The sequence below is a fragment of the Phyllosticta citribraziliensis genome, assembly GCF_038025025.1.
Source record: "Phyllosticta citribraziliensis strain CPC 17464 chromosome Unknown J3D65scaffold_12, whole genome shotgun sequence".
Taxonomy (NCBI): Eukaryota; Fungi; Ascomycota; class Dothideomycetes; order Botryosphaeriales; family Phyllostictaceae; genus Phyllosticta; species Phyllosticta citribraziliensis.
The window spans coordinates 545867-566545 of NW_027117349.1; the positions used below are offsets into that span (position 1 = coordinate 545867).

Genomic DNA, 20679 nt, shown 5'->3' on the forward strand with positions numbered 1-20679 from the left:
GGTGGCAGATGGCGGATCCTGCACAGCGGTATGTAGCAACAGGCCAGATAGCGTTGTCGAGAGTGGGTGCCGGTGTTGTCTTACCTTGCCTTACGTACCTCCGGCTTGGTCGACGACCTCATCCCTGCACCTTGGCGACATCACTCCTGGACCCTGCACCGCTCTGCAGCTCTGCCTGCAGCACCGCAGTGGCCTCATCCGGCACCATTCCATCCGGCGCTACTTGGCCTGCCTACATATATCTCCTCGCGGTGCTCCGCGCTTCTCCATCTCCATCGCTGCTGGGCCAATTGATCCACCATGGCCGAAATCAGACAGAGGCGCCCGCAGCCCCACGATTCCGGCGCGTCTGCCGCCGACGCGTCCAAGGACAAACGCGAGCATCCAATGGAATTCGGCGGACCGTGAGTGCTTCGAAATCATCTTTTGGAGACCACAACTGACCCTCTTTCAGCATTGGAGCCCTCGGTGTGACCCTCGGAACCCCTTTCCTCTGCTACCTGTTTGCCTTTTTCTGCAACGACATCTCAGGATGCCCTCCGCCGTCCGTCCTCCACCCGTACACGCTCTCTCTGGAACAGCTCAAGCAAGAGGTTGGCTGGCAAGGGGTCTCCAACCTGGTCAACACCAAGGCTTTTCTGGCCACGCTGGGATACTATTTCCTGAGCCTCGTTCTCGGCAAGATTTTGCCCGCACAAGAGGTTGAGGGAGTCCAGCTACGTTCTGGCGGCCGACTCAAGTATCGCTTCAATGCCTTTTCGTCGTCCGTCGCAACTGTTGCTCTACTCGCGATTGGAACTGCCGTCTACGGCGCCCAATTCCCCGTTTGGACCTTCATATGGGACAATTTCATTCCCATCTTGACCTCCAATCTCATCATTGCCTTCGTCCTGGCTGTTTTTGTCTACGTGCGCAGCTTTTCTGTCAAACCTGGGAGTTCGGACGTCCGCGAACTGGCCGAAGGCGGCCACAGCGGCAACATACTGTACGACTGGTTCATCGGACGCGAGCTGAACCCTCGCATCACACTTCCCATCTTTGGCGAAATCGACATCAAGACATGGAACGAAATGAGGCCCGGTCTTCTCGGATGGGTCATTTTGGACCTTGCCTTTGTCGCCCGCCAGTATAGCTCTTACGGAAAGGTCACGGCCAGCATTCTCATCGTGACCTTTACGCACGCTTTCTACGTCTTTGATGGCCTTTACATGGAGCCTGCCATCCTCACGACCATGGACATCACAACCGATGGTTTTGGTTTCATGCTCTCGTTTGGCGACCTGGTCTGGGTGCCATTCATCTACTCTATCCCAGCCCGTTACCTGGCAATCCACCCCAAGGAGCTCACGTACTTTGAAATCGCTTGCATTCTTGCTGTCCAAGGCGCTGGCTACTGGATCTTCCGCGGAGCCAACAATGAAAAGAACCGATTCCGCACCAACCCCAACGACCTCAAGATAAAGCATCTCAAATATATGGAGACCAAATCTGGCAGCAAGCTCCTAATTACGGGATGGTGGGGCACCGCTCGCCACATCAACTACCTTGGCGATTGGCTCATGAGCTGGTCGTACTGCCTGCCCACCGGAATCGCCGGTTACATCGTCCTCAACGCTCCCGACGCGTCTGGTGCCGGTACAAAGGTCGAGCCTGGCGAGGCCAAGGGCTGGGGCATGTTGATCACGTACTTTTACATGGTTTACTTTGCTGTCTTGTTGATCCACCGCGAACTCAGAGACGAGGCAAAGTGCAAGGCCAAGTACGGCAAGGACTGGGACGAGTACTGCAAGAGAGTTCCGTACAAGATTGTTCCGTACATCTACTAAGACTGGAGACGGGCAAATCCACACTCGAATTCTCAGACAAGTGGTATACATGAATATCATCTGTAAAACTTTCAAATGCAATTTCTGTCAACCAAGGACCTCTAGGGCTAGAAGAGAAAACGACTATTCGGTGGCGAGTCCTGCAAGCGCCACTTCCATGCCTAGAAGTTGAATGACAGCCGGAAAACATTGAAGGGGCCATTCGGGCCTTGCGAGAAGTAGAGCTCCTTGTGGGACCCATTCGGCGAGTATTCTGGATGAGCATGGCTGCCGTATCCAGGGCCCCATCCACTCAGGAGGCTGTATTGCGAGCTCCAGGGACCCCACGGATTGTCGCCCACGTACATGTTGGTAAACGACATGTAAATGGTGCAAATCATGACGTACTTCTGGAAGTAGTTGGAGTAGAAGACGGAGCCGTACACGTTGCATGCGAACTTTCCCGAGCTCTCCGCCGTCTTCATCCCAAACACCTTTGTCGACGCTGACGGGATAGATCCAGGCGTTGCCCAGGTGGCAAAGTCATTGGCCTGCAGAAACTGGTACTTTGTCGCATCAAAAGCGTCGTCGCCGGCCTTGACTCGACCGACCACGATACCCGTCGGCCCGCCTATTGAGTAGCTGTAGATGTAGTCGCCATCGCGGAGAACAGAGAGCAGTCCCATCTGCACGGCATCCGGGCCACTCAGCAGCGGGCCCATCCGTGTCGCAATCGGCTTGGTTGCGCCCAGGGTAACCGCGACGACAGCATTACCGCGGTCAACGTACGAGCCATCGCTGGCGCCTCGCCATATTTCCCAAGCGTACGCGATGCCGTGCGTGTCGTTGACGGCGGCAATGTTGCTCGTGTCCATGCCCCAAGCCGTCTGCGGGGCCTCAGGGGCCTTGTCGCCAGACCAGGGCAGGGCAAAGTTCCAGTCTTGCGCGTATTGCACGGCCGACGTGTTGATAGTCATGACATCCCCGGTGCCGTAAAAGGCAGGCCCCATGGCGAAGCCGCACGTGGTCCAGTCGGGCTGACACTCCATGTCGCCGCAGTTCCAAATCACTTGCCCGCCCAGCACGCTGCTGCGGCACTTGTCGCCCCCGAAGCCCTTGGTCCCGACGCTGCCGCTAAATTTGGTGTTGCCTACGTACTGGATGCTCCATTTGGTCCCGTTTTGCGCCTTGAAGGTTGCCGGGTCCGAAAGTGTGCCCGTGGGGTATGTTTTGGCGGTGGAAGATGCGGCCGCGGCTTGAACGATGGGCGTGCTCGTAAGCGTTGGAATCGTAGGTGTCGTGATTGCCTGGGACGAGGAACCTGCCCTAGTGGACCGCTGCGGAAACACGATTCTCGCCGAAACGGTCGACAAACAGACAGAGGCCAACAGGAGACACGACAGGGTCTGCATTTTTGCTATCGTTTGTAAAGAGCGTGGAGGTAAAGAACGAACGGGCAAAGTCTTGCTTCAGCCCACGAGACGATGGCAAAAGGAGGTCTGGGAGCTGCACGGCACTCTACAGAACGACATTGAGCCTCTGAGGGCAGAGCGACTTATACTGAACCCCGAAATTGGGTAGGAAGAACTACTTCCATGAAAGTGGAGATTTTGCTCTGATCCACCTTCCTTTCGTCATCATGGACTTTGACGTGGGCTGCACGCCATCTTCAATACGTCGACGGCCAGCTTTGAGGCTGGACAGAGAGTGGACGACTTATTGATCAGGCTAGACTCTTTGAGGGATACTGACTGGACGCTGCACCAAGCTCTGGTCGTGGCGTTCTGTTAGGGTCTCACTGGCCCTTTTGGCCCTGTCCCAGTGTGCTGCCATCGCAACTAAGCAGCCACAGTGGCTCCAAGGGTAGCGGTAATGCTCTGCTCCATGGATCCGACCACAGTGGCAGTGCGTAACTTTCGTTTTGCATCTTTTGTGCAACCAGCTGCTTGAGCGGTGTGATTGGCTTCGGAGGGCTTTGTAGTGGAAATTTGACCTGCGCCCTCAATTGGTGCCCCAGGAGCCTTCTGGATGATAAAATCCCGTCACTTTCCAACAGATGGAGCAGGATTTGCAGGATGGCGCCTTTCTCTTCGATGTTGCAAATCAAGGAGACAAAAGTTCCTGAAGCAAAGGCCTGGGGTCCTCCGTTCAGTCGGTCGCCATGCAGCAGTCCATTGCGTTGCCGTCCCGCCGTTGCTAGGTCCATGGCAACGCGGGTCTGAAACGTATTCTTGAGACGAACGCGCATGCAGAGGCAGAATGGCTGTCGCAGAATTTGTGGCTTGTATTTGAGAACCAGTCTCGCTCGTGTCTACCACACCAAAGCTGACCGATCAGTAGAGCGAACAGACCCAATCCCCAAGCAACGAGACATGGGCAGCCGAGAGCGAGTAATCCCCGCGCAGCAAAATGATCCAACAAGAATCAGGGCACATCTGCCATTTGGTCGAAATCAAGGGATGAAGGAGCTCGGCCGAAGGACGCTTGCGGTAGTCGGCGTGGCCGCCCTAGCTCAATGTAGGAGCCGGTCTTCCCCAGATTTCACACTCGCCACCACCAAAAGCTGCTTATATGCTGACGCGGGGTCGACGATTTCGGACTAGCCACCAGGTTTTGTTTTTGTTTGTCTATGCGACAGGGCTTGACTGAACAAGTAGTTGTTTGTATACACGTTGGTGTGGCTGTATCTGCTACCAATGCTACTGGACCGAGTCCCTTATTCAAAGGTACTCGATGTGCGCTAAGCGCTGCTTTCGACCGTAAGGACGACCACACGGATCGAAGCCCGACATGACAATGAGAACCACCGTCCACCTGCGGAGACGGTAGACCTACGCGATCGATTGTCACCAGACTCTGGAAAAGGAAAATCCCAGCGATAGCATTGTCTACTCCTTGGCTCTATGAGGACCCAGAAACACGAAGAAGCATTCCAGAAAGAGCAGCTCCCTCCTGGGATTTCAAGAAGACAGCGCGGGAACCTGGCCAGGACTGGGAAAATTATGATAGCTCGGGTGAAGAAAAAGGTGGAATCGGATAGTTCAGCTTTGCGGCTTCTCTGCAATTCACCCTCCAACTCACTCATCACTGGCATTTCAAGCCGACATCCAAAACTTTCCACATCATGGGTTCTTCTTCACAGCACCCCGGAGTCATTATGAACTCTGGCCCAAACCAGGGCCATTTGATCCCGCTCTTCTGGTCCGTTATCAAAAGCGGGCCCCCAATGCCAGTCAAGGATCACCAGGCCTACAAAGATCGCGTCGTCAAGCGGGACCGCGCCCATAGTGTGGGCGGCTTCTTCGACATATACGCCAACTCTATGCGGCAGACGCACAAGCCGTCTGAATTTGCCATTTTCGAAATGGACTGGGACGTTCCCGAAGTCGATGACGAACGGCTCGAGGACCTCAACGACCTGTCTCCCGACGCGGTCGAGGTGCCGGAGCAGCTTACCACAGCGGCGGTGGAGCCGGACGCGACGCAAATCGCGGCGAGAGGACGCGCCCTGCTTGTCGAAGAGTCCGATCGACTGGAAGCCAAGTACAGCAGCCAGACGCTGTCGGCTGACCAACTCGGCGAGATCCTGGAAGCAGCTTCACACATAATGAACAGCATCAGCAAGCACATCACACGAGCAGAGCGGTACAAATGGGAGCGGGAGCTACACGGTATGCCCACAGATCCATCCATGCCCATCCATCTTCCGAATCTGCTTTGTTGGCGTGTCAGAACCCATGACCGCCTCAAGCACGGCGCTGGCAGGGGCGCGGCCGAAAGCCAGCGCCGCCACTTCGACAATCTCATGTTCGCCTCGTCGCGGACCTGGCCCGTCTACAAGCACTGGTTCCCTTCCGCGTCTGCCTGCTTCGTGAGAGCGTGGCTGGCCCTCGTCTACAATGGCGCCACCAGCCTGACGGTCCAGTCTAGCCTGTCGGACCTCTGGAACGAGCTCCTTGCCCTCATCCAGGACATTTGTGGGAGCGGGCTCGAGGACGACGCGATTGGCCAGGCCTTGGAGATTCCGGTCGAGATCTATCACAATCTGGTGTATGAGAACATCAAACTGAGCGAGAGGCTGTACCGCGGCGCCATTCGGTCTTCTGACGGCGCGTGGTGGATGGACAACGACGTCTTCGCTCTGGAGCACAAAGTCTTTCTTGCGTTGCGTGGTGCTCAAGGCCTAGTGTCGTCTCACTAGTGGCCATTCTTTTCCAAATATTTCCCTGATTTGCTTCGTTTCATTACTTCGTCACTGGAAAATTTCATACTCAAATCAAGACACGCCCTTTTGGACACTTCAAAGCTTGTTTCCGCCGGCGAACTTGAAAGCCGCCATGCATCCCATGATCAATGCGCTGGTGTTGTACCGCGACGGATAAATCTGCAGCATCGCCTGGCTCAGCTCCCTCGGCCCCTTGAACCCCTGATCGACGCACTTCTGGAAGTCCTCAATATACCTGATGGTATTCTCCAAATGCCAGGGCCCAGTGGCCTCGCCGACCTTCTTGTGCCCAGGCACGACGACGTCAGGACCGAGGTCTTGAATCTTGCGGACGCTGGCAATCCACGCCTGGCGCAGTTCGCGCGTGTTGGCCTCGGCGAGCTGCTGGTGCACGTCGCCATACACGGCGTCGCCGCAGACGGCCAGCCTGAGCGCCGGCGCCCACAGCACGGAGCAGTCGTGCGTGTCGGCCTGTCCGACCTCAATGGCGCGCACCTCGTGCCCGTCGACGCTGAAGACTCCGCTGGCCGGCAGCGGCTCCGCGTACGCCGTCGGCTGGTCGATTTGCCCGGGGAAATACGTGCTCCACGTGCTCACGAACGTCGTGTCGGAATGCTCCTTCATATACGCGACGGTGCTGGCATTTGCGACGGCTTGCGCGCCTGGGAAGCGCCGCTGCAGCGTCGGAATGCCGAGCCAGTGGTCGGCATGCCCGTGGGTGATGAAGATGTAGCAGAGGCGTGCACCGCGCGGCAGGGTTTCGGCGATCCAGTTGGCCAGCTCTTCGGTTTGAGCTGTCGTGATGGGCGTGTCGACGACCACGGCCTCTTTGTTGGTGTATATGAGCGTGCACGCAATCGGCGACCACTTGCCCCCGATCTTGCCGTTGGACAGCCTGAAGGGGATCGGAGGCGCATCGTATACGGCAGCGTGGAGAGTGTTGGATGGCGACATTGTGTTGGTTGGAGCTAGTTTTTGACGTTGCTTACGATTGGCCGGACACTGGACGAGACTTTTGGGAATTCAAGACGACCACGACTCACGGAGCGGATTCCACATGGAAATAAAGAGCCAATGCATCACAAGACATGCGTCAATACCGGGATTCCGACATGGGCCGCGGCTCACTCTACTCACTTGCAATGCGGAGGTGATTTAGTGATTACTCAACTCAACTCAACTGAACCCCCAAGCCCCCTGCCTACTACCCGATCGGCACCGAGGACTGTTTGCATCTCCTCTCTAGATTCGTACGAAAGAGTACTTTAAAAGTGCCTAAAGCAGAGTATTTTCACAATCCCATCACCGAGTTTGGTTGATATTCGCAGAGCTCCCGTCGTTACAATGATCCCCAACCCAAAGCCCATCGTAATCCCCGAGTCGTACGAGCGGCTGCCCACCAAGTGCGTCAAAGTGGCACAGCACGCGCCCGGCGTCCTTGTCGTGACGCTCAACCGGCCGGAAAAGCAAAATGCCTTCACGCTGGACATGATGGACGACCTGGAAACCATCTACTCGATCGCCGACGTCGACGAGCGTGTCAAGGTCGTCGTTTTGACGGGCGCTGGACGTACGTTCTGCGCCGGAGCTGACTTGGAGGTTGGCTTCTCTGCGGCCAGTGATCTCAAGCGCGTCGTCGACGAGCGGGACAGCGGCGGACGAGTCGCCCTCGCCATGTACCGCTGCCGCAAGCCGACGATAGCAGCAATGCAAGGCAGCGCAGTCGGTCTGGGGATGACCATGACGCTGCCAGCAGCAATCCGGCAAGTTGGCGTCTCGGAAAGACCCTTTCCTCCCTCATCACTGACAATCGACCGGGGAGGACAGAATCGGCTACGAAGGCGGCAAATACGGCTTCGTCTTCGCGCGGCGCGGCATCACCATGGAATCATGCTCGTCCTTCTTCCTACCGCGCCTGATCGGCTACTCGAGCGCCATGTACCTGCTGTCGACGGGCGACACGTACCCGCCGCACTCGCCGCACTTTGGCCACCTGTTCCAGGAGACGCTGCCGGACGCCGCCCAGGTCCTGCCGCGCGCCCTCGAGCTCGCGCGCAACATGGTGCAGAACGTCAGCCCGCTGGCCTCGTACATGAACCGCTGCCTCATGTGGCGCAACCCGGGGTCGGCCGAGGCCGCGCACCTGCTGGACTCGGCGGTTCTGTTCCACATGTTTACGGCGCGGTGAGTAGTGGCACATGTCCTATTTCAAAAACTGTTTCTTCGAGATGGAGACGCTGATGACGAGGGAATAGCGACCAGCAGGAAGGCGTCGATGCGTTCATGCAGAAGCGCAAGCCCAATTTCCAGGCCACGGTCGAAGACGACGCGCCGCCCAACTTTCCGTGGTGGTATGAGATTGACACGGGCAGGCGGCCGGTTGCTGCGTTTCCGCCTCCGAGGGGGAAACTCTGAGGAGTTGATGGTGAGTGGTGAGCAGATGTTGCCGAGATTGATGCCGAGAGTGATTTGGAAAGACTGATATTTTTGGACTTGGTTTGATCAGACTAATCATTAAGCGCGCTTTGGTTTTCGAAATTTTTAGCCTCCTCCCAGCGAATATTTACATCGTGGGGTAGGAGGACCACAGGGAGGGTCCTTGATCAGGACCGTCACAAATCACAAATCGCCGAAAGGGAGAAGCAAAGGAAAAAGACAAAAGATCTGTCACAAATTGGCCCGCCGACGAAGTAGGGAAAAGAAACAAAGGAAATGAAGGAAAGGACGGACTAGATAGTAATAACGACGTCGACCACGGCGACAACAGAGCCTCCCAATACCGTCAATCAATCCATTCTATACCTCTATCCCACCCACCTCTTTTACTTCCGTCAGACTAAGGACGAGCAAACCAACTAGCCAAACAACCAACCGACAAAGGAAAAAGTGAGGACAGGATATAACAAGACGCAGACAGACTACCGAAGCAAAGCAACGCAAGGTCGAGCGAGCGTGGACAAGAATGGGGCCGCCAAAGCGCAAGTACCAGCTAGCTAGCTAGTAATGGAAGAGAAGCCGAATTGATCTAATATAACGCAGATTCCCCACTCCACCCCGCCACGTGGGTGGCGAGCGAGCGAGTGGGGACGGTCCTGGAAATTGGTATTGTGATGGGGTAGTAGTGATAATGGTGATGATGGTCCAAAAGCCGCCAGGCAAGCAGAAAGGAAGAAAGCAACAACAGCAACAGTAGTAGAGCAGGCATAGACGGTGGAAGAGACGGGATGATCCGCCGCACCCGAAGAAATCCATAGTGGTGGTGGGTGATGGGTTGAGTATAACGCGTTCTTCAACACGGCAAGAAGAAGAAAAGAGAAGCCCAACAAGCACAAAATCCAAAGACAGTGTGTAGAAAAGGAAAACGAAGAAAGAGAAGAAAGAATTGTGAGTCATGTGCAGTGGCAGCAGAATCGGGCAGCAGAATCGGTGCCTTTGCAGCAACAGCGCTGGCATCAAGCAAGCGCAAGCAAGAGGAGGCGCCATTTCCCTCCAAAGAAAAAGCCATTAAGAAAAAAAGATCCACTTCGGTTCGTCCCACGGGAGAATGCCCGTGACTAGCCATCGCTGGCCCGGATGGTTCGTTCGAAGCAAGCAAGTAGGCAGGCTCGCAGGCCTTCCTTTCTTCGCCCCCATCTCCACACCCCACAGACAGAAAGACCCCACAGCCCGTGTGCCCCCACTCCGTCTCGAAGCGCCCCCGCGCTGCCCCTCAGGCTCCACTCGGCTGCACCCCACAACGCTAACAACCCAAAGAGGTAGTAGTCCAACGACCTCACGCCTCGACGCCAACGACGCCGCCGCCAGGCGCGCCAACCTCGCCCTTGCACCAAGGGTGCTCGAGAACCTGGCCAATGGTGATGCGCTGGTCGACGTCGCGGTTGAGCATGAGGCGGATCAGGTCGATGCTCTCTTCGCTCATGATGTATGGCACGCGCAGGTCGTGGTCCATAATCTCGTCAATGCTGTAGAATGGGTTCTCCTTGTACACGATCGTGTACAGCAGAATTCCCAGAGCCCACACGTCTTGCTCTTTGCCGCGGTAGGATTTGCCGGCGAGGACCTCGGGGGCGGCGTAGTCTATCATGAAATGTTAGTAATCTGCTTCTCGAGGGCGTGGATGCCAGTTTGGGTTCGACGTACCAATGGTGCCAACAAAGACGTCAAAAGGTCCGTTCTTGATGTACGCCGCGCTTCCAAAGTCAATGAGCTTGATGTTGCCCTCTCCATCCAGAATGACGTTCTCGTCCTTGATGTCGCGGTGGACGACCTTGGCCTTGGTGTGCAAGTGATGCAAAGCCTCGGCCACCTGAACGAAGATCTTGCGGCACTCGTTCTCGTCCATGTTGACACGCAGCTCAATGTAGTCGAAGAGGTCCATGCCCGGCAGTCCGTGCGGCACCATTTCAATGTAGTAGTTGACGTCGTCTTCAAAAAAGTCGGCCATTTCGACAATGTTGGGGTGTTTGAAGCCGTCTCGCCGCAGGTAGTCCAGGACGTGAATCTCGAGCGGCACCGTGCCCAGCCGTCGGTCTCGCGTCCACGTGTCGACCAGAATGCGACGCTTGGTCACGTATTTGATGACCATCTTCTTTGCGCTGTTCTTCTTGTATCGGCAGAGCTTGACCTGGCCATAGGCACCTTGGCCCATGTCTTCGAGCACGACAAAGTCGTCAATGGTCTTCTTCTTGGCGGGGAGGTTGGATTCTTTGGGGTCAATGGTTGTTGGAGTTGCGGGAGTGGGTGTTGAGTTGACTGGCGGCGCCATGGCGGATTTGTTAGAGGATTGCTCTTGGATTTGCTGTGTGAGGAGTGATGTGCCCGGTGGGGAGATTCGTCGAGGTGTTGACGAGTCTGCTTCTTCAGGATGTAGTTGAGTTGCGGATTGGCCAGGTGACGGTTGATGAGGAGGTGTACCAGGTCGCGACACCAGCGGCGTGACGGGGCCCACGCCGTGAGTCACTGCGTGCAGTTGCCTCGAGTAGGTTATCCAGAGAGCGTACACGACTTCCGAAAACTTTCGCTCGCCGTTTTCCTCACGCTCCTCGTCCTCGACGATGATGTCATCGTTGAACTTGGGCGACCTGTCGCTCCGAACCACTCGCATTTGCACGTCTACCATAATCTCTGCTCCATCACGATGCTTCGCTGGAAGACCACTAGGCTTCAAAAAGACGGCGGCGGCGTCCTCTCTACCTTCGCGCATCGCCAGCAGCGCGCGAGCTCGGCGGAAACTGTGCTCTGGGATGACTATGCCATCGACCAGACTGATCTGGTCCTCGTCGGTCATGACATGAAGTATCTTGTCAAAGCTGGGAAGTAGCTCAGTGACATGCAGACCTTCCGGCTTCGCCTGTCCAAACAGCGCCGAGGAAAAGACGGTGTTGGCACTCGTGATTTGAAGGTTGTTTGCCGAGAGAACAACGATGCCTGCTATGTGGGGGAAGCTCGAAACGTGGAACGTCGCCTCCCCCGATAGCTGATGCACCGTTATTGGGATATTGATGTTGTTTTGAGTGCGAGCGGTAAACGTCTTGAGCTGGGCAATGGCGTTGAAATCCAAGGCGCCCGTGTTGGTGCCGGGGATGCGTGGTATATCAGGGATCAGCCTGGCAAGATCCATACCCCGGCGGACTCGTTCGGTTCCCCAGATGGCCTCGATCGCCCCCTGCCCCTTGACCACGCACCCAACCTCGTCGACGGTGACGTACACCGAGTCCTCAGCTATCTCCTCCAGCACCCAGATGAGGCCGCCCCGTTTCTCCTTGACCCACAAGCTCGCAGCCCCGGTCGCACCATTGCGCTTTTGGATCGGCACGACGTCGCCGCAAAGAAGGACCCCCCTCGACTTGTTGGCTTGGTGGTTGAGACCCCCCTTGACGTTTTTCCTCGCGGCGTACGAAGAGCCGCTGCCGTCATCCGTCTTGGATCGCCGGTTGCCAGCCACTCGCGAGGGCGGCTTGCTCAGTAGCTTTGCCGTTACCCCGTTGCCCAAGTGCATTGAGCTCGTGCCAGTCTGATTGCTCTTCTGGTCCTGAGGTTCTTGCTTTCTTCTCGACCCAACTTCAGGATCCTGAAGCTTCTCTTCTAACCATTTCCGCCGTTCTTTTTGCACAACTTCTAGTATGCCCATCTTCCGTACTTCTGACCGTGTGACGCCAAAAACAAGACAAGCCAGATCATTCGCCGCGGTAATGGTCCACGGTGCCTGTGCTTCGGTGGTAAAAATGGCCTGTGCTGCGGGTGCCCATCGGCTGCCGTGTCCATGTGGTGCAGATGCGGCCGTGTGGGCGCCGGGCACAGGGGGGAGAGTTTGGGACGGAGTCGGTGTCGTGAGGGGGGAGATGTGTGAGCTGCTGGCGGTGCTGCCGACGTTGCCGACGTGGGTGGTATCGGCCGCAATATATGGTCGGGCGAGGGCATCTTGCAACCTGCTCTGGATGCTCAAGGGCGCCGTGTCTGTAAATGTCCTCTTTAATGCAAGTCTAGATGGTGCCGGAGGAGAGGAATCGCGCAATTCTAATCGGGGAATTTCGTGGTATAGGTCGTTTTCGGGCGGAGGGACATGCTTGGTATCGAGGGAGAGCGAGTCCTGGGGCCGCTGGATCGGGGTCGATTGGTCCATGGGCTCGGGACTCTCTGAGCGCGGCATGAAGCTCTTTTCGAAAATGTTTTCGCCAGTCGAGTCGGCAGGTCCCGTCATGGGACCTCCTCCGCCCAGGCCGCGGGCATGCAGCGCCTCGTCCCCTATGAGATTTGCGCGGGACAGCAGATCCATCATGCCCTGGACTTCCGAATCGCCGCTGAGGCGTGCCTGGGCATTTGCGATGCCGTGGTTCGTGGCGGACCAGCCTAGCCTGTCCCGCATGAAATCTATGCTCCTCTTGAGAACATTTTGGCGGTTGTGAATGAAGTCGTCGGCCTGGTGTGCAAAGGAAAACGAGTGTAATGATTCGGCGGGGAAGCGGGACAGGTCTTCGGAGAGCTGGAGCGGCGACGAGCTGGCGGCCGGGGGTAGCGTACCGGTGGGCCGGCGCGTGGGCGGAAGGGATACGGCGATGGAGGCAGAGCGCGAGTTGGCGGCACTGGAGGACCTGGTGGTAGGCTGTTGCCGTATGCGGCGTAGGCCCGAGGCTCCTAGGCCATGTTCGTGCTCTGGAATGATGGGTGATCTAAAACAGCCAGGTCAACGCCGGGGAGTCAAGGCGAAAATGGGCCGTCTGACCTCGTCAGGGTATCAATCTCGCGCGCAGAACCCGCATCAAACGACATGCGCGAGCGGGGCGTCGTGGCCGACGAGGGATCGGTGGAGGGACTGGAGTTGTCAACCAGGCTGGCGGTGCTCCTGGTCTTTGGGAGCGAGGGCGGATCCGGGGCGGGCTCGGTCGTGGCAGTGGAGGTGGTGGAGGTGGAGTTTTTGGGTAGCGAGCCTAGGAATATACACATCAGAGCTGTGTCTTGGTCTGAGCTGCGGAGGTTCCGGTTGGTGGTGGGTCGGGATCGGGGACGGGGTCGGCGGCGAAACGGAAATGGACGAGGGCGGTTGTAGCGGTGGTATATACAGGCACAGCACCATCGTCGCTAAGGATGACGGTCACGTAGCTACGGAGGTAGTAGGGCTCAACGGCAGGCTGCTTCTGGGCGCAACTGACGGGCTTAGGTGCTGGGGGTGGTTGGGACGCCACGGCACGCTGACGGAGCCCCGAAACAGCAATGGGTCAAACTCACCATTGTCATTTGGCGTGCTCATTACCAGAACAGGGCTGACGTTGGCCAGCGACGCCGGGTTTAACGCAGTAGGGTGCGCTGCGACGAGAGGACGAGGGCGAGACGACGCAGTTTTTCACGCGAGCGGGCGGAGCTGAGGCCAGACGGCGGACGGGGGGATGGGATTGAGAGAAAGGAAAGCTGCCAATTACAAAAAATTGTCTGAGGTGGGCGCGGCGGGTGACGACGATTGATGTTGGCGTCCACGTCCAGGTCGGGCACAAGGCAGGGCAGCGGGGAGACGGGTCGTCGCACAGCCGCAGCGCAGATGGACAAAGACTCGTGATGTGCGGTGGCTGTACGAGGGAGGAAGAACAGGCACTGGAAGAGGAAGAGGAAGAAGAAGAAGAAGGTGACGAGGAGGTGTGATTGATGGACGGCGGGACAAGCAAAGGCGTCGGCTTGCTTCTCAGTGTAGGTACATGTATTATTGCGGAAGCGCGTGATGGTGCAGCTGGCCATGGGCCGTGGGGCCAGCATGGGCGGTCCCTGATGTTGACCCCGTCTCCACTCCACGTCCGCTGCGTCTTCGCGTCGTCGACGACGACGACGACGTCGTCATAAAAGGTCCTTTTTTCTCTGTTCTCTCAGGTCCAGGTTCTGCACCCGTCTCCCCTTTATCCTCTCGCTCCGCTCCGTCTTGGTCACATCCCAACTTCGACGTAGCGGCTTGGGCTTGGGGCGCACCGCCTGACTGGCGCCTCCAAGCCATCACATGTCTACCCACCTCACTTTGCTCTGCCGACTCATCGACCATCCACCACAACCTTAACCATGACTTCACCACAGCTGCAGCACACGCGCCACGCCACGCCACGCCTCGCGCTTATCCCATTCTTTGCCCCCAACTCCCTGTCCTCTACATACATCACCAAAATAACTCTTGCATTTAGCTCGCCTACCATTCGCCAATGCCTGGAACTCCTCAACCCTTTAGCCCGTTCTTGTTCCCCTCCCAAAAATTCCGACATGCCCGGTGCATGCTAACCCCGTCGACCCACCACTCTCCAAAGCTATCCTCCACCTCGACATCCACCTTGGCGACGCGTTCGTTGCGCTTCAGTCCACACAGCGCGCACGGCCTGGTCCCTGGCACTCCTCCCTCGGCCTCCTTCGCCGTCCGCACTGCCATGGTCTCCGCAACCTCGGGCACCGTGCCCAGCCGCGCGCCGGGCTTCGAATTCATCTGAACCACCAGCGACCGCAATCTCCCGACTTGCTCGCGCCATGCCCTCACCACCTCCTCCACCTGCGAGTCCTCGCGCCGCTCCTCGCCGCGGTCCAGCTTGACCACCTTCATTCCTCCGCCCCCGGCCCGTCCCGCTGGCCCAATGCTCATGCCCTGTGCCAGGTGCCCGTCGCGCTTCCACCGAAGCTTGCGCCCCGCTATGATGCGCGCTGCCACGATGCCAATGGAGAGATAGGAGCGCAGAAACCTCATAGTGCGCTCGTGCGACAGGATTTGGTATCGCACCGGGGGCGGCTGTGCGCCCAGAGGTTTGAAGACGGTGCTTTGGGCATATGCAAAGATTGGAGGAAAGAGACCAAGCAAAAGGAAAGGCGGTGGTATGTTGGTAGGAGGGAGGGCGTTGGGCAGAGGGTCCGGAGGGCTATTGGGTGTAGAGGGAATCGTGATACCAGCCGGGAGGCCAGGCTGCGAGGATGCTGATTTTGGAGCACTGGTTTCTGCGAAATCGGCCCATTCGTCTTCATCGTGTAGAGGTACCGGTTGAGCGGCTGGTTGTAGTTTTCGCACCGTTGGAGGTCCTGGGCTCGTTCCCGCCGAACTAATTGGCGTCGACTCTGGGCGTGCCTTTGCTCTTGCGGCAAGCTTTGCCGACGTGCTAGATTTCCAATCTTGCTGCTTGGACGTAGGAGCTTTTGCGCTGAGACCCCCAGATAGTTCCAGGTCGTTGATCAAACTATCAATGTTGAGAGCCGTCGTCGGAGCAGGCTGAGCAGGCTGCGCAGGTTTTGCTGGCTTCGCTGGCTCCAATTGCTGGGATGGCACCGGCTTGTCCTCAGCCGTACCCTCAAAGTCGCCAAAGTCATCCTCTTCCGAGAGATTTTCGGCATCGAACAACACATAGGGATCACGTGGTGAAGTTGGCTTCTTCTCGGGAGCCTGGGGAACAGGTACGCTTTGTACGCTCGGTTTCTTGGTTTGGATGCTCGGGTTGGGCAAAAGGCCGAGACCGAACGGGTCGTCATCTGCCGGAAGTGGACTGCTATTCAATTTTGCTGGCGGAGCGGCCGTTAATTTTAGGTTTCCTGTATTGCTGGCAAGGCTACTGGTAGCAGTGCGGAGACTGTCCCACGGATCCGCTGCGGTCTTGGTTTGATTCGAGTTCGCAAAGGCCGAATTGGCGGGGGGTTGCGCTGCCGCAGCATCGGCAAATTCGCCCCAATCGTCATCTTCGTCGTTGTTGCTGATGTTGACCTGAGCCGGTGTTGTTGTTGTTGGTGGTGGTGGCTGTGCGGATGGTGTTGCAGCCGCTGGCACGGGACCAGTTGGTCCCGCTGGCGCGAGCGTGGCCAAGCCCCCAAAGGCGCCAAAGTCGTTGGATGATCCTGGGGTCGCGGTCGAGTTTGCCGGCGGGTTGAGCTCAGTCAGGTCGTCGAAGAAGGAGAATTGTTTTCTGCCTGACTGAGATGCGGGACCCGATCCAGCCGCAGCCGGAGCCGGAGCCGGAGCCGTCGGTTTGGAAGCTCGCGGCGGCGGCGCGGCTGTTGAGGATGGCTTCGCGAATTCGGCCAGCAGATCAAATGACATTCTCTTTCTCCTCCCGAAGCAAGTTGGTGGTTGGCGCTCGCGGTACACCCAGTTGGCAGTGCTGAAAGCGGCAGGACGGACGTTGGGTGAAGTCGAGCTGGCGCACTGACAATCAGCAAGCAAGAAAGATGTCGGGTTGGTCGCGGCAGGCCGGGCCACTTGGGACGTGTGGGTTTGAAGCGGGAGAGCTGGGCTGAGGTGGGGCCCCCTTGCCGAACCACCAACTAACTCCTGTTTCACCCGCACTTCCCCTGCACCACACCTCTCGTCTGGCGCCTCTGTTTGATCCACCTGCGAGCCAGAACGCTGGTTGTATGTCAAAGACGACGCCATGAACGGAGCTGTCCGCTCTAGTGCTCTCCTTCCCCTTTCCCGTATTCTGTCCGACGATTAGACTCGTATTTAGTCAGAGCCATCAAACGGCATTGATTTAGGGCCCGAGAAATTACATGGCATCATCATTTATTTTCGCCTCACGGGTAGCTACAAATACCGGCCTCTGTTCGACAACAACGGCCTTTGCTCCAGTCTTCCGCTGTGTATGACACCTGGTGCACGCCATTTTGACAAAAATATATTTCACAACTACATAGATGCCCCACGGTCTTGTCTGTCTGATTGTTGGCGAAGGCGTCGTCTCACCGTCTCACCTGGTCCTTCTCGAGAGCCGATCTTCACGCCATTCTGCACTGCTGCTCTTGCCCTCAAGTACTCGTCCAGAAGAAGAGACAAACGACCCAAAACAAAAGCAAAAATCCAACTCCTCACTCCTCTCACGCAGAATGCGTGCCCAGGGTATCAGAACAATGATATGAAAACAATGTGGTGCGCCTACGCCATGCTGGGCCAACCAAACAGCGAAGTCGAATCTCCGTGCCCAACTCCTCGACACTTTTTGCTCCAATCACAAAATGCTCAACTCGTCTTCGCTTCCCAAGTCGTCTTTCTGCGTGTCCTGGGCTTTGGATGTAGTGCGGAGCTTTGAGAGCGTCGATTTTGAGTGGGGCTCTCCAGAAATGAGCCGAGTGGAAGTCTTTTCTTCCTGACGAAAAGAAGATGAACGAAGTTGCGAGCGAGTCGATTTGCGGCGACGTGGAGCTGGAACGACGACTGAAGGAGATGGATGTCGTGCGCGCGATTTATGCTTAAGAGAGAGCTCGTCCGTCTCGTCCACCGTGATACTTCCTGGAGTATCTTCCTCCTCCATCATGGGCGAATCACCATCGTCATCAGCATCACGGTTCTCAGATGACAGCAGCGATGGTGATGTTGAAGCAGAGGAGAAGCCGAATCCCTTTCCACCGACTCCGGCGTTGCTGTCGTCGTCTGACCAGAACTCGGTTGCGAAGCCACTGTCAATTGAACCAAGGGAGGAAGACATTGTGTCCATGTTCGTATTCACCCTCCTGGATGTCCTAGCTGATCGCCGGAGCCCCTGGTTGTGAGCGACCTTTGGCTCCTCGCGGCGTTGGCGGCGGCGGAGTTGCATTCCTGAGAGGGTCGTCTTGAATTTTGGAGGAGATTGGTGCTGAATAGCCCTTGATGGCTTCCACGCGGGAATCAGGACCATCGGGCTCGAATAGTTGCGACTGGGTTTAGTAGATGGTCCTGCCAGAGTCGGCATGCTTCCTGGAGAGCTTGGAGTAGATGATTCGTCCTGCGACTCAAGACTCTCGCGTCGCGGATTCAACGGGCTCGACAGGTCAACGGCAAGTTCGTCTCTGGAATTCGCCGGCGCTGTCGTGTGGTGCAAGAGAGTACTACCCAATCTAGGATTTGACTTGATTTCATCCCAAGCTAGGCGCGTCGCTGCCCGTTGTGATGGCTTGATACAGGCTGCTTGGCCGGCTTGAGGACGACGCACTCTAGGAGTGATTGTCACCCATTCCTGGAGACCAGCTTCCCATCTATAGCCAGAGCGATCTGAAGACTGAAGCGACATGTTGGTGGACGAGTTTGCATCGCGAAGTGCTCTCCTAAAAGGTGTCGGCGCGGCGGACATTCCAGGTTGACGGCTGTCTACGACTGCCTCAACTTCCCTCAGGAACGCAAAATAAGTCTCACCGTCTCTTGAATACTTCCGGTCTTGCTTGCCAGACTGGTAAGTGTGGGCAAACTCGTCTACCGAATCCAAGGCCAGACGCTCCATAAACCAAGAGGTCTTGTGTCCGCCGGTGCCAAGCAGGAAAACCACGATTGCCTGGAGCTGCGTGAAGCCGTCCTCTCTGTTCACCTTCCCGCATGACTTGACGGTAGAGCAAATGAGCTCAGGAAGGTTTTCCAAAGCTTTGGGTGCAGATCTGTTGATGGTGTGCAGGGCCTTTGTAATTGTGGAATGATCGAGTGTCATTACAGGTGACTCGAGCTGCTTGCCACACACTCGAATGACCAAAACAGTCGTGAGGATAGTGGCGATCCTCTCAGGCGCCGCACTGCCCTTGGAAAAAGTCTCGAGAAAGCCATCTGCGAACACTTTGCAGACCAGCTCAGCTGCTATTTCCTCGAATGCGCTGTGAATAGCATGGGCATCTTCAGGCTGCGAGCCATACTCCTGGTTGGATACGAGGACTATCGACGATAAAATTGTGCAAAGGCTGCTGATCGTCGTATTGAATGCCTTCTTCATAAAGTGTACAACGCTGTAAGAGTTCTTGGCGAGAAATGATGGTGGGCCTTTTCCTTTTGTTGGGTCGACACCACAGCTGACCAGCAGGACAGTGCGAAGAAGATTCATGGCCTCGTAATGCGCTGCATTGGAGGAGCACGAGATGGCGAGAAGGATCCTGGTCCAGACTGGCTTACAGGATTTGGTTGCCAGCCATTCAAAAGGCAAGAGCCCTGCAGTAATCATGCTTCCGATTTGGCGATAGAAGAATGACCAGTCGTGCTTCCGTTCCGCCCATGAATAAAGAGCAGTAACTCCAGGGTAGGTTGCGGATCCGTAGTCAAAAAGTTGGGCTTGGGATCCAGGTGGGGGTAGCAAGCGACCGCATTTGAAGGCAAACGCGGACAAGAATTCCCGACAGCTGTCATCGGCGTCGTTGCCGTCGCACAGGCGGATGAGGCAATGGAATTGGCTTTCGTCGAGAAGTTCAGCTTCAATGGCTTGTACCATCAGGTTTGTGGCGTGTGCGCGAACAACCTGACGAAGTTTTTTCCAGCCTCCATTCGTTCCCACATCTTCAAGTTCTTCGTAAACACTTTGGTTGGCATCGACCTTGTTGTCATTTGCATCCTCCCACGCCTGCCTGCCATCCATATAGATGGGGATCTGGCGCAAACAAGTTGCCATCAACGATCGCGGTCCTTTTGGGTGGTCGTCGTCCTCTTCATCCCAAGCACAACGCATACCGTTCGGATTCGACATGTCTTTCGGCTCGAAGGCACTATCCAGAAGCAACTGTTTGTAGCCGGAAAACAGGCGGTTGATGTGTGTCAAGACGTCCGTTGGGGTATCGCTTGCGGCTTTCGCATCGAGGTGTCGAAGGTATCTGAGAGGCGGCGCAAGGCTTGTTCCACGACTCAAAGGATTTTCCTGGTGTGTATCCGGCGAGGCATACGGCGCTCCTCCGTTGCCAGAATGTCTGGCAATCAAGGGAGTGGCTGTGAGTTCGCCAGGCCTCAATGATCTGTCTTGATCTACCAGCCGCGGGGGCCGTCCAGTGTACTGGCGCTTGACGGGCCTCTTGTCATCGTGTTCGGGCACCCAGTCTGGGTCGGCGTGCTTCCTTCTGATGGGCTTCGCTGTGTCCTCATCGCTTTCGTCGGCGGATCGCTTGCGGGCGGGATTGGATCGCGCGGCTGGGATTCCAGTACTGCCGTACTTCATCATCTTCAAAAACATGATCTCATTAGAAATTGGCCTCAGCATGCGCAAGCACCGCTTGGCAGTCCAAGGCCTGTCGTAGGACAGCGACGCGCGATCGGCGCGCTTAGAATTCATGTTTGTGCTGATATCTAGCCCATTGTCAGTCGCTGGCAACAGGTAGGCGGGAGAGCAATGGCTGGTGTGGAGCTCACCATGCTACCAAAAAAATTGGATGGGCAATGTGGGATGGGGTGTAAGGGTGGAGAATCAAGTGCAAGGTTGAGACATCACGGCGTGGTGTTGA

At 56.7% G+C, this 20679-nt stretch overlaps 9 protein-coding genes across 9 annotated transcripts; 3 read left to right on the top strand and 6 right to left on the bottom strand.

Annotated features, from left to right (window-relative positions):
- Nucleotides 1-300: 300 nt before the first annotated feature.
- J3D65DRAFT_671262 (ergosterol biosynthesis ERG4/ERG24) lies at nucleotides 301-1826 on the top strand (the record flags this gene model as incomplete). The annotated part of the gene is made up of 2 exons (XM_066803377.1): nucleotides 301-404; nucleotides 455-1826. The coding sequence occupies 2 exons, from the start codon at nucleotides 301-303 to the stop codon at nucleotides 1824-1826; spliced, it is 1476 nt and encodes a 491-aa protein (XP_066651293.1).
- Nucleotides 1827-1987: 161 nt separating this feature from the next.
- Nucleotides 1988-3217, bottom strand: J3D65DRAFT_671263 (uncharacterized protein; the record flags this gene model as incomplete). Its single annotated transcript, XM_066803378.1, has 1 exon — nucleotides 1988-3217. One exon carries the CDS (start codon nucleotides 3215-3217, stop codon nucleotides 1988-1990), a length of 1230 nt encoding a protein of 409 aa, XP_066651294.1.
- Nucleotides 3218-4929: 1712 nt separating this feature from the next.
- On the top strand, nucleotides 4930-6006 carry J3D65DRAFT_606563 (uncharacterized protein; the record flags this gene model as incomplete). The annotated part of the gene is made up of 1 exon (XM_066798448.1): nucleotides 4930-6006. One exon carries the CDS (start codon nucleotides 4930-4932, stop codon nucleotides 6004-6006), a length of 1077 nt encoding a protein of 358 aa, XP_066651295.1.
- Nucleotides 6007-6105: 99 nt separating this feature from the next.
- J3D65DRAFT_595798 (beta-lactamase-like protein) lies at nucleotides 6106-7340 on the bottom strand (the record flags this gene model as incomplete). Its single annotated transcript, XM_066797834.1, has 1 exon — nucleotides 6106-7340. The coding sequence occupies exon 1, from the start codon at nucleotides 6982-6984 to the stop codon at nucleotides 6106-6108; it is 879 nt and encodes a 292-aa protein (XP_066651296.1). The 5' UTR covers nucleotides 6985-7340.
- A 35-nt stretch (nucleotides 7341-7375) lies between these two features.
- Nucleotides 7376-8758, top strand: J3D65DRAFT_637724 (ClpP/crotonase-like domain-containing protein). Its single transcript, XM_066801538.1, has 3 exons — nucleotides 7376-7793; nucleotides 7858-8214; nucleotides 8286-8758. Exons 1-3 carry the CDS (start codon nucleotides 7519-7521, stop codon nucleotides 8443-8445), a joined length of 792 nt encoding a protein of 263 aa, XP_066651297.1. The 5' UTR covers nucleotides 7376-7518; the 3' UTR covers nucleotides 8446-8758.
- Nucleotides 8759-9657: 899 nt separating this feature from the next.
- Nucleotides 9658-13644, bottom strand: J3D65DRAFT_116108 (uncharacterized protein). The gene is made up of 3 exons (XM_066793779.1): nucleotides 13253-13644; nucleotides 10171-13199; nucleotides 9658-10107 (listed from the first exon to the last, which is right to left on the bottom strand). Exons 1-3 carry the CDS (start codon nucleotides 13471-13473, stop codon nucleotides 9803-9805), a joined length of 3555 nt encoding a protein of 1184 aa, XP_066651298.1. The 5' UTR covers nucleotides 13474-13644; the 3' UTR covers nucleotides 9658-9802.
- J3D65DRAFT_637732 (uncharacterized protein) lies at nucleotides 13633-14288 on the bottom strand. The gene has a single exon (XM_066801539.1). It carries the CDS (start codon nucleotides 14272-14274, stop codon nucleotides 13816-13818), a length of 459 nt encoding a protein of 152 aa, XP_066651299.1. The 5' UTR covers nucleotides 14275-14288; the 3' UTR covers nucleotides 13633-13815.
- A 208-nt stretch (nucleotides 14289-14496) lies between these two features.
- On the bottom strand, nucleotides 14497-17030 carry J3D65DRAFT_116098 (uncharacterized protein). The gene has a single exon (XM_066793778.1). It carries the CDS (start codon nucleotides 16898-16900, stop codon nucleotides 14720-14722), a length of 2181 nt encoding a protein of 726 aa, XP_066651300.1. The 5' UTR covers nucleotides 16901-17030; the 3' UTR covers nucleotides 14497-14719.
- Nucleotides 17031-17039: 9 nt separating this feature from the next.
- J3D65DRAFT_661843 (uncharacterized protein) lies at nucleotides 17040-20661 on the bottom strand. The gene is made up of 2 exons (XM_066802613.1): nucleotides 20588-20661; nucleotides 17040-20524 (listed from the first exon to the last, which is right to left on the bottom strand). The coding sequence occupies exon 2, from the start codon at nucleotides 20508-20510 to the stop codon at nucleotides 17472-17474; it is 3039 nt and encodes a 1012-aa protein (XP_066651301.1). The 5' UTR covers nucleotides 20511-20524; nucleotides 20588-20661; the 3' UTR covers nucleotides 17040-17471.
- Between the last annotated feature and the right edge of the window lie 18 nt (nucleotides 20662-20679).